Below are 17,231 nucleotides of genomic sequence, written 5' to 3'. Positions count from 1 at the left end.
ACATCAGATATCAAGACCTATTTTTATACCAACTATTTTGGTATATCATACACTGAGAGCATTTTTCTTTGTCTGGTGCTAGTGCTTCTGCTCTGCCTCTTGACCACACAAACATTTTAAATTAGTAAGGTTGAGCTCTGGTTTCAGTGCAGTTTGATAGCAGGGGTGTGTTCGGTCACCCATTCGTTGTCCTAAAGAGAAAACCTGTTCATGTTACATAACAAAAGCCATAACAATAGTATCCAGAACTGAGAATCAAAATCTGACTTATTAAAACCGTGTAAGTGTAAATGTGTTGCGATGTGTTTGAAGGCTTAATTGATTGCACATTTTGCCTAATAGCACTTGCTAATTGCCAAATAGCTGCGTAGTGTTAGTGGCATAGAAAGTCATGCGCAGCCTGAGGCCAGTACAGTTGTAGTAAATCCACAAAATAAAAATGTTAAAGGGGAACAAGTGTTTGATTATGCGGTTGCTTGTTTTATGTATTTCATAGTATGATAAAACACTCTGAAATGCACTGTGCATTGATCAGATGCCATGGTTGAAAAGAAACTTATGCTGCTGGATCAGTATTCTGCTTGGAAACCCATGCGATGCCAAATGAAGATTTAATAGCTTGCGCAATTACAAAGTCTGATTAGCAGCCAGTGAGTTTAGACGTTGTAAATTTCAGGATTGTTTTCACTGATTCATGGATGCTGATAAAGGCCTGAATCAACACAGTGTGGTTTGGACAGATGGAAGGACCTAAAGGGACAATGGGCTTTATATATTACAAATAGATTTCTGGCTATGCCATCTTATTTTCTTCTTAACTTGGACTTGGTTTGGCTTTGCAGTGATTCATATTGCAAAGCCTATTGAATTTTTGTCATGTTAGTGTGTTATATGGCTAGAAGCAAATGTTCTTTGGGAAGTTAGTGGATGTTCCTTGCTGAAAGTTTTAAAGCATCAACTCTTAATGCATCGATAAAGTGCAATACAATATGCAGTGGTTGAACTGTCAAAATTCAAATCAAAAGACACTACATGGCAAAGCATGGTCTATTGCAGGTCTTTTGAGAGTTTTAAAGCATAAAGAATCTGAGCTAGTCTGACTATGCACTCTGTGTTGATATTCACACTTGGCAGGTGTGGTTTGATCAAAACTAACTCTTATGTTATTGCATTTTTAGTGCTGTTCATTTGAATAAGTTTGCGTGCTGCCAAACTTTGGTGTGCACTAGACAACCTTTCAAATGAAATATGAGGGCAATACGATCCAAGATGTGTAAACAGACCCAAAACGGGACACAATGTCACAAGATGGAGCCATAAAGTCAGAATAAGCACACTTGTGATCATCATAATATTCAGGATGTGTGTGTGTGTGTGTGTTTGTGAGTGACAAAAAAATTCTGCTGCTGTTTTAACTCATCAACATACTTGAAATGCTCTTTATAAGTTCTTAACTGATAAAAATACATCACATGTACTGTATGCACATACAATGCATGCGTTTAGTCCATCACACAGCATTGTTTTTGATGTTTGCTATGTTAAATTTTTTTATAGTAGTGCACAGTCCTGTGTTATGATGTCAATTTATGTTGTTTGATGTAGCACCTTGGTCCTGAAGGAACATTGTTTCGTTTCACTGCATACTGCACTGTATATTGTTGAAATGACAATAAAGCCAACTTGACTTGACTTCTGTCACAGTATTACAGCCATAAAAACAAAAACGTTAATTAATAAATTGAGTTTCAGTCTTAACAATGGCAGTGTGAATATTTTAAGAACCAGGACTGTGTATAATTTTCCTTTTTTTGGCCCAGACTAAGGTTGCATGGTGGCACAGTGGGTAGCATGTTCGCCTCACAGCAAGAAGGTCGCTGGTTCGAGCCTCAGCTGTGTGGAGTTTACACGTTCTCCCCGTGTTTGCGTGGGTATCCTCTGGGTGCTGCGGTTTCCCCCACAGTCTAAAGGCATGCGGTGCAGGTGAACTAGGTAAGCTAAATTGTCCGTGTGTATGTGTGTAAATGAGTGTGTATAGATGTTTCCCAGTGATGACTTGCAGCTGGAAGGGCATCCGTTGCGTAAAACATACGCTGGATAATTTGGCGGTTCATTTTGCTGTGGCGACCCCAGATTAATAAAGGGATTAAGCCAAAAAGAAAATGAATGAATGGCCCAGACTAAGTATGTAACCTTATATTGTTATAGAATTTTATTTCTGGTGTATAATTACACACATTATGATACATTTATATGTAATTTCTTATCTAATATAATCTTTAAGTCTAAATCATTTTGGAGGCACAATCCTTAGGGAATACTCAAAAATCTAAGCAATTTGAAACCAACAAAATAAGCCACAAATGACAACACAGAAAAAAAATACATACTATTTTGAATTGATAGTCTGAGAATGTTTCAATGTTTAATCATGGAAAGAAAACATTGCATGGGTTAGCACTTCTTGTCAACAAGTGAAAATGCACTTTGAATAATTTCTAATCTAACTTCTACGTTTACTAGCCTACTAATTAATATTGTTTATAATTTTGTGGAATAAATAATGAATGAGTTAATGTCATAAAGTCGATGTACTGTATACAGTGTTTAAGGTAAACGTAATTAGGCTACTCATGGTATCTCACATGTAATTCAACTTCTGTGGTGTTCTATTTATCATTTTATACTCAATTTCCATGCAAACATGCGTTATGCTATTGTAGCACTAATACTTAACTTAAAATGGCAGACTTCTTAGGCGTTTAAACCGCTTAAACAGCCAGGGTCAAACCTAATTCGCACCCTCATCGAAGGCATCAATCAAGCAATCAGTGCCATACAGAATACATCGACTTTCATTATTTTGATAATCAGCGCGGATGGCTAAGTAATAGAAAAAGATTATAAGTTCTAGACAATTAAGAGTGTCTAGTGAAATATGTGATCTCATGCGTTTAAACCGAGTCATCAGTATATGAAAAGCGCAGCACTATATGCGCTGAGGAAGCGGATTCCTGTAAAGCGGCACTGCGGCAGTGCTGTATCAATGCGCCCGGTCCCCGCTCGCTCCGGGATCCTGAAGCACGGACTCGCGGAGAGGAGCAGCGTCGCTTCCTTGCAGGATTTATTTGTTTGTTGAAAAATTTCTCTTTTGTTTTCCGTTCAAGAGCAGCGCGCTTTCCGAATGCCGAAGACTCGTTCGGACGACCCTCCTCCACTCGCCAGGCTTTGCATGTGTTGCTTTTGTCCTGCAGGAGAGAAGGCAGGCTTTGTGTTTTGGTGGATCTAGAGCTGAAGGAGGCAGTGCCAGGCGCTGCTGCTGCTGCTGTGGGCTGGACCGGCCACGGTGCGTGAGATTTACTGACGGAGAGAGAAAAGAGAGAGAGGGACAAAACGGACTCATGGAAGGCAGCGAGAGTGAAGGGAGGGCTGGCAGGGAGTGTAAATATATTAAAACCATTTATATATTTGAGGTGTGTGTATATATGTGTGTGTGCGCGCGCGTGCACGACTGAGTGCGTGTGTGTGACAGGAGTGCCAGCACAGGGCATCATCAGGTTAAAAAGGGATATGTGGTTGGGAATGGCTTTGTAATTATAGCCTACCTGGATTATTAGTCAGTGGTTTAGGTATAAACGTTACTGGAATTCGCTTTTGGAAAAAAGTCAAATTGCATTGCTGATGTTGATTGGTTAGATGGAGGTTGGTGGATGGTGAAGTTTAAGTTAAAGGATGTCTATGATGTCATAGTGTAGCTGCTGTGGTTGTCATCTTATGAAGTTTATGTTGATGCTTAATATGTCATTATTACAGTTGTTATGATCTATTCAAGTTTATTGTTTGGGTAGTTGTGATATTATTTAGGTGGTTATGTCATTTGATGATTTTTAAGTTAATGGATGTTTATGATGTCATAATGTAGCTGCTGTGGTTGTCATCTTGTGAAGTTTATGTTGATGCTTATTATTTGTTATTACCTATTCAAGTTTATTTTTTGGTTAGTTTTGATATAATTTAGGTGTTCATGTCATTTGATGATGTTTAAGTTAATGGATGAGTGTGATGTCATAATGTTGCTGCAGTGGTTGCTCTTGTCATCTTGTGAAGTTTATGTAGATGCTTAATTATTATGATGTCATTATTACAGATATTATTGTCTGGTGAAGTTGACTTTTTTGGTTAGTTGTGATATAATTTAGGTGTTCATGCCAATTGATGATGCTTAAGTTAATAGATGAGTGTGATGTCATGATGTAGCTGCTGTGGTTGCTCTTGTCATCTTGAGAACTTTATGTTGATGCTTAATTATTTTATGTCATTAGTACAGCTATTATTATCTGGTGAAGTTGACTTTTTTGGGTAGTTGTGATATAATTTAGCTGTTTGTGTCATTTGATAATGTTTTAGTTGATGCTTGATTATGATGTCACAATGTTGCTGATGCTTATTTGGCTAAGTTGATTCACTTCAAGCTTATTTGTATAGCGCATTTCACAATAATTATAGTTTCAAATCATATTACGTGTAACCTTAATTACGATGTCAGTGTAGCAGCTGATTTAGCAACATTGATGGATGATTATGATGTCATAATGTACAGTATATGCATACTGAATGTTCTGCCAGTTGAGAGCAGATTATGATGTCATAGTGTAGCTCTTGTAGACTTTCTGAAGGTGTTCATGTTTTGAGTAAATTTGAAAACAGATTGCCGTGATGTTATGTAGCAATTATAGATTTTTTTCAGGTCAAATTCTTAAATTTTATTCACAGAACAAAAAATTACTCTTTTAAAACACTTCTTATTAACGACATATGATTATTTATTGCTTTAAGCAAAGCCATTTTTATTTAAAAATGAATGTCTAGCAAGAATAATTTCAGACAATGTGTGGCCTTGGCTTGTTATTGTCATTCAGATAATCTGAGAAGAACTTGTGCTGCTAAATCTCAAAACATGCCATTGAGTCTGACAGATTCAGTTAGTCGTAGTAAATGTTTTCAGAGTGTTATCTGCACTTCGGTGACATTGAGAAATAAACTCAGGAACCTTAAGTAGAGATTATCAGTAGAGTGCTGAATGTTTGTTTCTGGCTGTTGGTGGTTTGTATGCAACTGTTGGAGATGACTGGAAAAATCAGCCATAAATGTTCTGTCAGTGTAATCAGCTGAACTAAAATTTGCTGTGAGAAAATGACATTTTTTTTCTCTTGATCTACAGCTCTGTTAAGAAAAATGAATAATTTTTCTCCGCCTGTCTCCGGTTATAGCGGTCTCAGAATAATGACAGTGTGCAGGAGGAGAAATATAAGCTCTTGAATATGTAATACTGGAGATCTAGACGTGGCTCTGTAAATGGCTCATTATATGATGTATTTAACGTGCAAGAACACATTCTGAATAATTTCCTACAATAGATTTTGTTTTCTTTGAAGAAACCAGGAACGTTGAGACAGTGTGGAATTAGATCAAAAGCAAAAGACATCTTCAGATGATCTCTTTTATTCAGTCGCTTTATTCATATTCCTGCATTATGTATTTCTATGTCTAGCTAAGGGTGGTGATTCTGAGTAAGCTCTTACAAAGAACATTTCAAACGTCTGTTCTCTATCTCTCCCTTTGACTTGTAGGATGGGAAGGTGTCAGACTGCACTTAAACAGAGTGTTGGATCCGTGAGGACAGCCATGTGGAGACCTGTTACAGCTCCATTGGAAGACACTTCAAGTGATCTGCCAGTTTGTTTCCTCTAAAACGTGGGCTGAAGTTGGAAGATTGGATACTTTCCAATTTGTCAGGATTCAACTTTGGATTTCTCTGCTTGTGGATATATGCATTTATCCTTCTGGATTCTCATGTGGGTATCGCACTTCAAGCAAAGTCACATAACATCAGCCGATTTGGGAATTTGGATAATTGCGCATCTCTTTCTGGAGCACAGTCGTTGAGTTTTCCATTGCAGGTGTTTGTTGGGAATCGAGTTCTGCATTCACCTCTGAGAGCCGCCTTCTAGGAAGTGTTCGGTCGAGTGTGTCATCTGGTGAAATGGATGGCCCGCGGTGCAGCGGGATCCGGAAAAAGCGCAAGTCTCGGTCGGTGCGCAACCGGGAGCGCATATCTAACGGGATCAGGAATAACCATGTCCGGGGCTCCGTGCTTCGCTTCTCCTCAGATTCTGAGAAGGAAGACGGCAGCACCAACCCCTCCTCTTCCTCACGACCCAGGCCACCGAGGAGGAAGAGGAAGGAGTCTTCATCTGCTGAAGAGGACATCATTGATGGGTTCTCAATTGCGGGATTTATGACGTTGGAAGCTCTTGAGGTAAGAAGCCAGGCCTTCGCTTGAATGCTTTTTTGGAAGTGCTTGTTTGATTTGGCAGTGAAACGCTCAGTGGCGGTATAATGACTGGTTTATTATTGTCTGTAGACTGCTTCTTTCTGGACTCTAATTGCCTGGGTCTGTTTGCACAGTATTGGATTTTCTGTTGTTCCTCTGTGAGTGTGTTTGGTATTCAAGCAGATGTGGCTTTTTGTCGTTTTTCTGCCAGAGATTTACGATGCGTCTGAATTCGCGCACCATTTTAGGCCATTTTGTTGTGTCAATAATCTAAGTGGTGTGTTCACACTGGAAATTACAACTAGAAATGTGCTTCAAATGCATTGAAGATGTACTTATTTAAGTAAAAAAAAAATATGTGTGGAATGTTGGACACTTCATGCACTCAACTCTTGCAAGCTTAGCTTATGACTCTGACAGTGAATGATTAAATAGCCCTATAAAATTCATACACTAGACTGTTGAGTACTGGTGCACAGTGTACTGTGTTATTATTTGGCCCACAGCTGTAGTTGGTGTTGCTTTGAGATGCTGTTTTGAGGATGTTGAGGAAAGTTGAAGCTTAAATACTAATAGTCTTAACATATTATTATAAAATAAATAAATTAAACCATACATGTACTAGTAGATACAATAGAGTAGTTGTTCTTTGTTGTCATCAGATGACGATAAAAACACCTGTTCCTGAAGCCATAGTGGAGCTATTGTTCATCTTCTAGTAGAAGTAATAGATTTGAGTAATATATTTATGCTCTAATGGTAGACTTTTAATTAAGACATCTTAATTAGGAAAAGTTAAGTCATTGTCCTTTTTAAGTGATTATTAAAACAATTATTCTTTTAGATTTTGCATTAGTTTTAATTTTGACTACATAATTGTAAGTATATATGTGCAAAACAATATTAAACAATATTATATCAAATCACAATGTCAATAACAATGATAATCTCTGAATTTTTACTCTACTGTATATTGATCTAAGAGCCAGTCATACAGCAGAAATGTGCAACAATGAGAATCTTAAGTGTGTTGATATTACAGATGTGCCGAATTTTTGGCCACTGAAAATTTATTGGCCGAAAATATGTTATACCATTTAATGAACAACTTGTATCGAAATATATATCCTTATCGTTCAATATGGAAAATAATTATCAAGATTTGCCATATCGCCCATCCCTAATGTACAGTGTAAAGAAATGTATTGGTTCTGCATGGCTTTAAATGAAATTCAAACATCATAGTTTTAAAATAAAGATTGGACTTTCTAGCCAAGTTAGCTACAGCTTACACATGTAGATCCCTAATGGCTTTCGGCAGGTTTTATATTGAAACTAAACGCATATAATGAAGGCAGACTGTGATCAAATGGGTATTGTGTGGGTGTTTATTACTTTTCTGTCGTTTTCTCCATATGTGGTTAAGGCTGTTTAGTATACAGCCTCTAAGTGGAATTGGGAATGTAGTCATTTTGTGTTACATGAACAGAAATGACTACATTTAGCAGTGGAAAACCTGTAACCACGTCTTGAGTTTTGACATTTGACTCCAGAAACATCATGTCAGAAAGCAGTAGATTAAATTTAAATGAAATTACATTTCAGTGCTGTAATTTTTGGATTCCATTGCTTGCGTAGTATTTATTTATGCTTACAACAGTTTTTTCATTGTACATTGTTACGATTTTATTTTGTTGTACGTGCTTCCCAGGAGCACTTGAATGCGGTGTAGGCCATCGCCATTGTTTCATTTGTCAGACTTGACAGCACATCTGTAGAGTGTCATCTTGACTTTCAGCCTCGCTCTTGTAGTTAAAAGCCCAACAGTGTGACACGACAAAGCTCTGCACGCTTTACCCTTACATCCCCTACAGATGCTGTTGCATTGTGTTGGATGTTCACTACAGTAATCTGTGAAAGGAGCCCGTCAGCAGCTTACACTGTCACGCTAGCACTGTGAACCGCAGGCGCAGTTCTCCAGGGGTGACATCCCTTTCACCGCTCTTCACTGTTCTGGGATCTGTGACACATAGCGCCTCTCGTCTTGCTCCATTTAGAAGCTCACAGAGCAGGAGACCCCAGTCTAGATCTCGCATGTCAACTTGCAGATCCATTCGCATTCATGCAGCTCAGATGATCATGGAACTTAATGAGCCAGTCAGCTCGCCAAATCTAACGTATGCTGTCCAAAATTTATAACGTAAACATTTTACTATTTTAATAGTAATTGATGATTGCATTTTTTGGTTTTGTTGTTATTACATGTTTTTTCTTGTATTTAAAAAAGTTTTTAGTCCCTGCTTTTGTATAGTATTTGTTTTATTGTCTTTTTTTGTTTGTTTATTTCTTATTTTTATTAGTCTTCATTCATTTATTCATTTTCTTTTCGGCTTAGTACCTTTATTAATCAGGGGTTGCCACAGCGGAATGAACCGCCAACTTATTCAACATATGTTTTACGTATCGGATGCCCTTCCAGCCGCAACTCAACACCAGGAAACACCTATACAATCCTGAGCACATACACTACAGTCAATTTAGCTTATTCAATTCACCTATACCGCATTTTCGGCTTAGTCTCTATTTTAGAGGTTTCCACAGTTGAATGAACCACCAATTATTCCAGCATGCCTTTGGACTGTAGGGGGAAACTGGAGCACACTGAGGAAACCCTCGTGAATACGGGGAGAACATGCAAACTCCACACACAAATGCCAGCTGACCCAGCAATCGTGCTACCCATTGCGCCACCGTGCTGCCCCTTTATTAGTCTTATTTCTAGATCATTTTTTAAATTCTGACTTGGGGCTGGGCCATTAAAAACGGTATCGGTATTTATTGACCGAACACCGTTGTTAATAACGATAATAAAAGGTTTGGTATGAAGTTTCGGTATGAAATGTTAAGAGTTTTATTAAAATTTGGCTGCTGAGCATGCACCTTAAGAATGCCAATAAGCTTAGAGGTGTACGTTTGTAATTTCCAATGAAGACGCGTGACTTGCGGCGCAAACAGATCTGAGGTAAACAATCTGCTACTGCTTTCAGTACTATGGCAATATATGTCATGTAAAATGGCATTCAAACTCACATTGTTAGCATTTAACACTAAAAAAAAGCATGTGAGGTGTATAGAAGCCGTTGCTAAAATATAAATTTCAGGTGTTGGTTAAAACAAAAACTCCTTTTAATATGGGAAATATTCCTTCTATTGCGTGCCATTTCTTTTGAATAGAACACGATTTAAATCAGCCTTTAGGCTCGATTGTCAGACCAGAGTCAGATTCGCTCCTGTTGGTCGTCAGTCTGGCAACTTTCATTTATTTTGATCCAGGTTATGCAATACCTAGGTCAACCACCGCGTGTCAAACTTACATACTGCACCTTTAAGAATGTCACGAGCGCACCACGATTCATGTTAGTAAGACTAACCAATCTGCTTCACACTTTGTCTGGAATATACACATTTCAGTAATAATGGTAGACCGATTACCTCAGGGCTGTATGTTTGTGCAGTGGGTAGCACGTTCAAGAAGGTCACTGGTTCGAGCCTCGGCTGCGTCAGTTGGCGTTTCTGTTTGGAGTTTGCATGTTCTCCCTGGTTCGCGTGGATTTCCTCCGGGTGCTCCGGTTTCCAAAAGCTAAATTGTCCGTAGGGTATGGGTGTGAATGAGTGTGTATGGATGTTTCCCAGTGATGGGTTGCAGCTGGAAGGGCATCCACTGCATAAAAAAAAATGCTGGATAAGTTGGCGGTTCATTCCGCTGTGGCGACCACAGATTAATAAAGGGACTAAGAATTACCTCAGACAAACACAGCGCACCAAAAAGCGCTTTTTACTTTTCTTCATAAACTTGTACTGGAGCTAAAGCAATGGTTTTCTGAGAAAACGGTTAATAGTCACCTAGTTGCAGAAAGACTGTGAAGGAATCCATGTGCTCGCGCTTTTCACGTGCACGTTTTGGGTTGCTTCATCGCCACTTCAGGTTAGAATAACAACACAAGCAAAAATGAGTGCTGTATGGCAGCAGAGAGGAGATGGTAAATAATAAAACAATGTAAGGATGTCGCCAGAGTAATTTTTTGGCTTTATCACCCATCCCTATTCTGACTTTTTGTTTTTGTCTTTTTTATTTAGTCTGTATTTGGCTTTGTTTGCCATTGTTATAATGAATATAGAAAAACTATTATAAAAGATGCACACATTTTACACACCAGAGCTCCAGAAATCAGCACAAATAAAACTATTCCACTCCTACTTTACTTTGCATTCGGATATTAGCTTATTTTTTGTATGAAATGAACAGTCTGGAACTTTACGTCAGTTTTGTGCTGATTGTTTGCTTTTTGTGTTTTCCACCCATAAATATTGCATCTGTCCACATATATCAAAATGTAAATAAATTGCAACCATTTCTAACCCTTTTTTTATCCAATCCACTCATTTTCTCTTCATCCAATTTCACTTAAACACTCCACACGCTCTCTCTTCCTTCACCTCACCATTTCTATTTCTTGTCCTTCCTTTTACAACAATCCCTTGATGGTTTCAATTTGAGCCGGAATTTGTCCTCAATTTGCCGGGAGGTGCTTGAAGAATTCGTACAGGTATTCCCAAACGACACGTTGAAATCAAACTCGTTCCACTCCAGCGGACTGACTCGCTCATATAGAAGTGAGCCATCAGCGCTGGCTGTTTATTAATGCTGCTTAGCGCTGGAACGACAGGCCTGAGAGGCAGTGTGTTATACCACTTTGAGAAATTACTAAATCATCAGGCCCGGGCCGCCTCAACAAACCTCCTCCCCCTTGGTCCCCGAGCACAAAGTTGCCACGTAATCGTTTCACCCTCCTCCCTCTTGTCCGCCCCTGCATCCCCAATTCAATATTACTTAATGCCTGCGCCACTGGTGCCCTTAAACCACTTTATGTGATCATTGTGTTGTAAAGCTCCAAGCTCATTTGATTGAAAACAGCAGTCACTCCGTGCGCCCGCGTTTCCCTCACCATTGATCCGCTCATAAGAAAGCGGTTACGTCAATGTAAATAACGCTAATGTGCTGGCACGTGCCTAGCGCAAAACAAAACGCTTATTCATCACAGCAGCATTTTTCTTTTCCGCCTGGCGATCAATTTGCCTTTTTTGATCTTACTGCGAATGTTTCTTTTTTGACGCCATAGTGTTTTTCTCTTTTGCTAAATTGATGAGTCTAAGTGGCATGTTAATGGTTTCAGACTGTGCTTTTATCAATTATAAATATTTACACAGCTTGTAATAACTCAAATGAAGCTCTAAGAGAAAAAAACGTGTCAGTTCTGACATCAGATTAGCATTTTACAATGAAAGAGATGGGAAAAAGACAGAGCTGGGATCTGTCATACCAGGCTGAAAGAGGAAATTAGGTCATGGCTGGAGAAGAGGTTGGCATGGGGCCCAGAGGGGCACATCTTTCGCCTGTCTGTATTCGCCTAATGCCGCAGGAGGACAAAAAGCATCCTGACAACCTGTAATTCATTGGATATGTGAATGAACTCTGTGTTATGTATTCGAGAGGGGTTACAGTCAGGCATGCGTGCTTTGTTGGATTAAGTGTGAGTGATAGTGTGAATGATAGTGGAGGCTGCTTTCAGAATTGGAACTGTTTGAGGTTTCATGGTGTCTGCTGGGTCTTAAAATGTCTTAAATTTCAAAAACAAAATTGTAGGCCTTAAAAAGTCTTAAAGTCACTGAAATATTGTATTGGAGGTCTTAAATCGTTTTAAAAAGGTTGAAATTTTTTTTGTCCATGTAAAACCACCCAATCGGGTGGACACGCATCCATTCACCAAACAATCCATCTCAATAAAACTTTACCAACACTGTTATGTATTCTGTAAATTACACAGTATTTAACTGTAATATTAATAGTAATATAACAATAATATGTGTATAACAGTAATATAACTGTTATATAAACTGTAAGACAGTAATGCAGTATGTTACTGTATTTTAAATTTGCATTGTGAGAATAACTACATTTTTACAGATAAATGGTGCTGTAAATGTATATACAGTATTTTTACTGTAGTTTATTTACAGTAAATTACTGGGGAACTGCTTCCAGTAAGTTACTGTAGATTATGTAGGAAGTTGCTAACAGTGAAAAGTTTATTTTTTAACTCTATTTACCCATAAGATTTAATAATCTTCCTTACAAAAATATTTGTTTTAAAGTTTATAGCTATGTGGTGATGACCCTCAACACTCATATGCACTGTTGTGCATGTTTATTTTATTATAGTTTAAAGAAACGTTAAACATGTATCTATGCAGCTAGAGTTTGCTTGTTTTGAGACATTATTTAAAATATGTGGCTAAGAAATAAGTAAACTTGATTTTTTTTATGTGGAAAGTAAAAAATATTTTCCATTTGCCCAACTGGGCTATTAGAAAACAAAATCTGTTAGTGTTTAGCCCTGTATAAGTCTGAAATTGAATTCATAATAAACAGCAAAAGTAAGTCTAAGGCACTTGAAAAATGTGGAAAAACTGTTTAAAAGCCTTTCTTGACATGGCTATTCCTTAACTGCACCTACGCATTTCAGCAAACACTTGCCTTCATCGGGGCTTTTTAACATTTTTTTCAACATTTTTCATGTGCCTTGGACTTACTTTTGCTGTTTATTCTGTTGAATCACAATAATTACTAATTATCATTAAGCTACTCCTGACCACTTTTTGTTTGATTTTGGATTGAATTCATAATAGTTATTAAATGGTCTTAAAAAGTCTTAAATTTGACTTGATGAAACCTGCAGAAACCCTGAGTTTGAAGTCAAATCATTGACGTAGTGAACATTACACCTACATATCTCAATTATGCTTGCCTTGTTTACTGTTGGTTACTAGGCTCGCAGAAAAGATTTGCTTCATGTTAGGATTAAAAACCCGACTACAGTTTGCATGTCAATTCTATGTTATTTCTGAGGAAATGTAAGAAATGCTTATGTAACCCACCGGTCCTACTACCGTCTGTCACAAGAGCACCTTTTCTGGTTCAGAGGAGTGAGGTTTATCTGCACAGCACTTTGCTAGCTGGCCTCCATAACATTCACCCTCCTAAACCTCACTCCCATCCCGGACGAGCCCCCAAGTGTAAACCACCGTCCTACTGCACCCAACCTGATCTGAGCTGGGATCGAACCGGAGATTCTTTGCATGGGAGTTGGCTGCTCTAACAAGGAGGCTTACCTAGTGAGGTTTACCTGCACAGCACTTCGCTAGCTGGCCTCCATTAAACTTATTTTGTCTGTAATGATTTAATCACATCAAAAGTGGCATGACAGAAATGTTTTCTAGGCAGAACTGTGAGACAGGCTATAGATTTTCTGAGCTGTAGTGTCTTTTTACCGTGTAAAGAGACAGATTAAAAAATTGGGTGAAGAATTGATTACACTCTTCATTGAGAAGAATATTGTTGCACTGAATCTACTGACACACACAACGTCAGTAGATTCAGTGCAACAATATTCTTACACACATACAAAGTCAGTCAATAGTTATGTCAGAATAAAGAGCTACATAGTATAAATACATAGCACTAATCACTGGTGATTTTGTTCGAGGCTCAAAACATTTCCGCGCATAACAAATGTCACTTTTTTTAAACCTTCAATTAATTCGCTCTCTAATAGCGCTTATATCTTCTCATGGCAGTGACAGCTGATATTCATTTAGACCTCATTTGAAACTGTCAGAATATGATGTGCAATATGCATTAATATAGCGCTGTAGGAGAAATGACTGACACATCAAATATACAGCCCTGTCACTCCAGGGCACATTAAATACGTTGGATGGATTGTGCTTTAGTCCCGCTTTTAGACTTTTATACTTGGACGGCATTACTTTTGAATCACGTTCGGATCAGAAGTCAAATGTGAAGAAACACTTGTGCAGTTGTTGAGTTATTAATGCATGATAAGGGGTTCCAGTTGAAGTTATCGTGCAATAAAGAGTTGAATCATTTATTTAAGATACAAAACATGCTGAGAGCTGTTCGAGCTCAGCTAGATGTGGAATTGCTGTAAGGCGGTTTTCTTATTATATTGTGGTGGTGAAGGTTGTTTCATAGTGTTTTTTGTCAATGTGTGATTCATTGCCTACTAGTTAAATAACACCGTGAATAGCTAAGTGTGATAAAGGATAAAACTTATTTGTATATATATATATATATATTATTTTTTTATCAGCAGGTGGACTATTTTTCTGTAAGATGTTGCAATATATTTTTTGTAAGAAATTATTCATTATTATTAAATAGAGGAGCTCTGCAATTAACACTGCTCTGTATAACATACACCATGGTTTACGCTACATTCATTCTTCCATGACGGGGCGCCACGCCAAAATTGATCCCGCCACGGCTACATTACAGCTTTTCCTTCAAAACATTCAGTCGTGTTTTTTTTTTTTTAATACCGAGTGATAATCGCACCAAAAAATATTAAAAGGTAAGTGAATTATAACAGCGCAAACTTTTCTGTAACCGTAGTAGTGGTGTGCGTTATTTGTTTAACCCTTTAAGGTTACGTGCTGACTGACTGACAGGTGCGTGAAGCCAGCAAACACAACGTATAGCCGTTTCAATTTATTTCAGGATGCATTAATGCCACTCTGTAGGTCTATTGGAGACATTCATAAATATTCCTAGCAAATCTAATAAATGTTGGAGACATACTTGTTACATAAACGCACTAAATTGCACTTCAGCAGCGTTTATTTAAGAGCATACAAGAAGATCTGCGCTTGAGCAGCGTAGATTTGAGGGGGCATGCAAAAAGTTTTGTGCAGAGGAAATCGGCGTGCAAGCGAAGGCGATCTCGACTTGTAATACTGCGCTTATGATGTTTGTTATTGAAATAATGCCACAGGTAGTTGGTAGATCTGTGTAAAAAAGGCCTGCCACCACAGCTGGAAAAAATCCTAGAGGAAACACTGTACACCTTCATTTACCTTTAAAAAACACATAAAATAATTTTATTGTAGGATATTTGCAATATTATTTTCTGAGATCTTCCTGACCCCAGAGCTAAACATGCCGTATATGCAGATTAATGAAAGTTTAAAGCAATGTGTTTGCTACTATTGCACTTTTTGACTTATTAGTTAAAATCGCTGTCTTTTAAGAAAATTCCCTTTTCCTTTTTTTCGATGCGTCAAAAATACTTAGAAAAGTTACTTTTAAAAGATGAATATTTAAAGTATATGTGAATATTTCTAAATATATTTCATTCGTTCATTCATTTTCCTTCAGCTTAGTCTCTATTTCAGAGGTCGTCATTCACTACGGACAATTATGTTTAGTCAATTCACCTGAACCACGTCTGTGGACTGTGAATGAAACCGGAGCACCCGGAGGAAACCCACGCCAACACGAGGAGAACATGCAAACTCCACACTGAAATGCCAACTGACCCAGCCAAGACTTAAACCAGCGGCCTTCTTGCTGTGAGGTGACAGTGCTAACTACTGAGCCACCGTGACGCCCTCTAAATATATTTATTTAAAATAAATAATAAAGAAAAGTAATGTTATCATGTAACTCTTGTTACTTGTAATGTGTTACCCCAACACCAGTCATCACCGTATGGCATTTAGAAAAAAAAAAATCTGTTAACTTTGTAGGCTCAAGTGTTTGCTCAGGTGTCTACAGTTAAACTAAATATCATGCTAAGATCAATACCGAATAAACTTTGTGTGCCCAGCAGGAGTTCCTTGCTTACCACATGATTAAAATGTTTTTGAAATGCCTCATTAATTAGCAGCGTTATTCGAACGAGCTTTCCCTCATTTTGTCTCCATTAAAAGTAATCATCCAATCACTGACGATATTAGCCACCACCTGACATTTGTTTGATCTTTCGAGGCATTTCGAAAGGAAAATAACACTGTGTACTTGTTAAAGGAGAAACGAATAAACAAAGACACATGCTCGGTTGTGACAGATAATTGGTTAAAAGGTGTGAGAAGTACAGGTGTGATGAAGGTTAATTGTTGTAAAGAGCTTTAATCTAGTGTTGGCGCGAGTATTGACAGCTGCACGTGCAGTTTTGCCTTTGACGTATCCAGGTGGGACGGCAGACGTCGTACATACAGACAAACATATGTAAATCATCATTTTGTGGTCATATCCAGGTGCCATCATAACACGCGCACACACAAAAACACACACATTAAAGTAGCAGTAGCAGCTGTGGTAATAGCCAGGGTGTTGCAAGAGGGCTGTTAACCACAGTAAATGTTTGCACTCATGTTTTAATGGTGTGGCAAGAATATCATTAATGACCCTGTGAGTGTGTGCAGAGGGGATAGTGCACTGTGTGTGTGAGAAAGAGAGAAAGATAGAGAGAGCAAGTCAGCATTCCCTCCAAACATCTGTTCACTGATATGCACTGATGCCTTCGTAGCTTTTAATTAAAAACGACAGAAAAAACGGTTAAGATGTTAACAGTTTTGAGATTAAATGGTGTGTATGGGTCCATGTAGACAAGTTTATTGTGTACTCGGAATCTGTGTGTAATTTTAAGCTCTTTGCATGAAAGCTTGATTCTGTAAGCAATACCTTGTTGTGATTGGAAATAGTGAGTGAATGAAGGGCATCTTGTAATTTGCTTTGCATGATCCTCAATAGACACAGTTGGGTATTCTCCATTGACAGTCAAGCCTGTTGTTAACAGTTATTCACAGTTACACTGTCTAATTTCAGCCATGATTTGGTCGTCTGAGACAAATTTGGGAAATCGTAAAAGATTCTTGTTATCCTTGGCTAAAATCTGTGATCGTTCATTGTTGTTTTAAAATGTTTACCAAAAGCTGCATAATGGCGGTTGGGATCAAATTTTCCCTCTGATGAAGT

At 38.1% G+C, this 17,231-nt stretch overlaps 1 protein-coding gene across 5 annotated transcripts in view; it reads left to right on the top strand.

Annotated features, from left to right (window-relative positions):
* Nucleotides 1–3,095: 3,095 nt before the first annotated feature.
* Nucleotides 3,096–17,231, top strand: part of auts2a (activator of transcription and developmental regulator AUTS2 a) — a 568,280-nt gene continuing 554,144 nt past the window's right edge. For all 5 annotated transcript variants that reach the window (XM_056466220.1, XM_056466218.1, XM_056466221.1 and 2 more), the window contains exons 1-2: nucleotides 3,096–3,346; nucleotides 5,631–6,319. In XM_056466220.1, the coding sequence (XP_056322195.1) occupies nucleotides 6,044–6,319 (276 nt within the window). In that variant the 5' untranslated portion in view covers nucleotides 3,096–3,346; nucleotides 5,631–6,043. The remainder of the gene's footprint in view (nucleotides 3,347–5,630; nucleotides 6,320–17,231) is intronic.

Source organism: Danio aesculapii, chromosome 10, assembly GCF_903798145.1.
Source record: "Danio aesculapii chromosome 10, fDanAes4.1, whole genome shotgun sequence".
NCBI classification, from domain to species: domain Eukaryota; kingdom Metazoa; phylum Chordata; class Actinopteri; order Cypriniformes; family Danionidae; genus Danio; species Danio aesculapii.
This window is presented reverse-complemented; position numbering and strand designations above follow the sequence as displayed.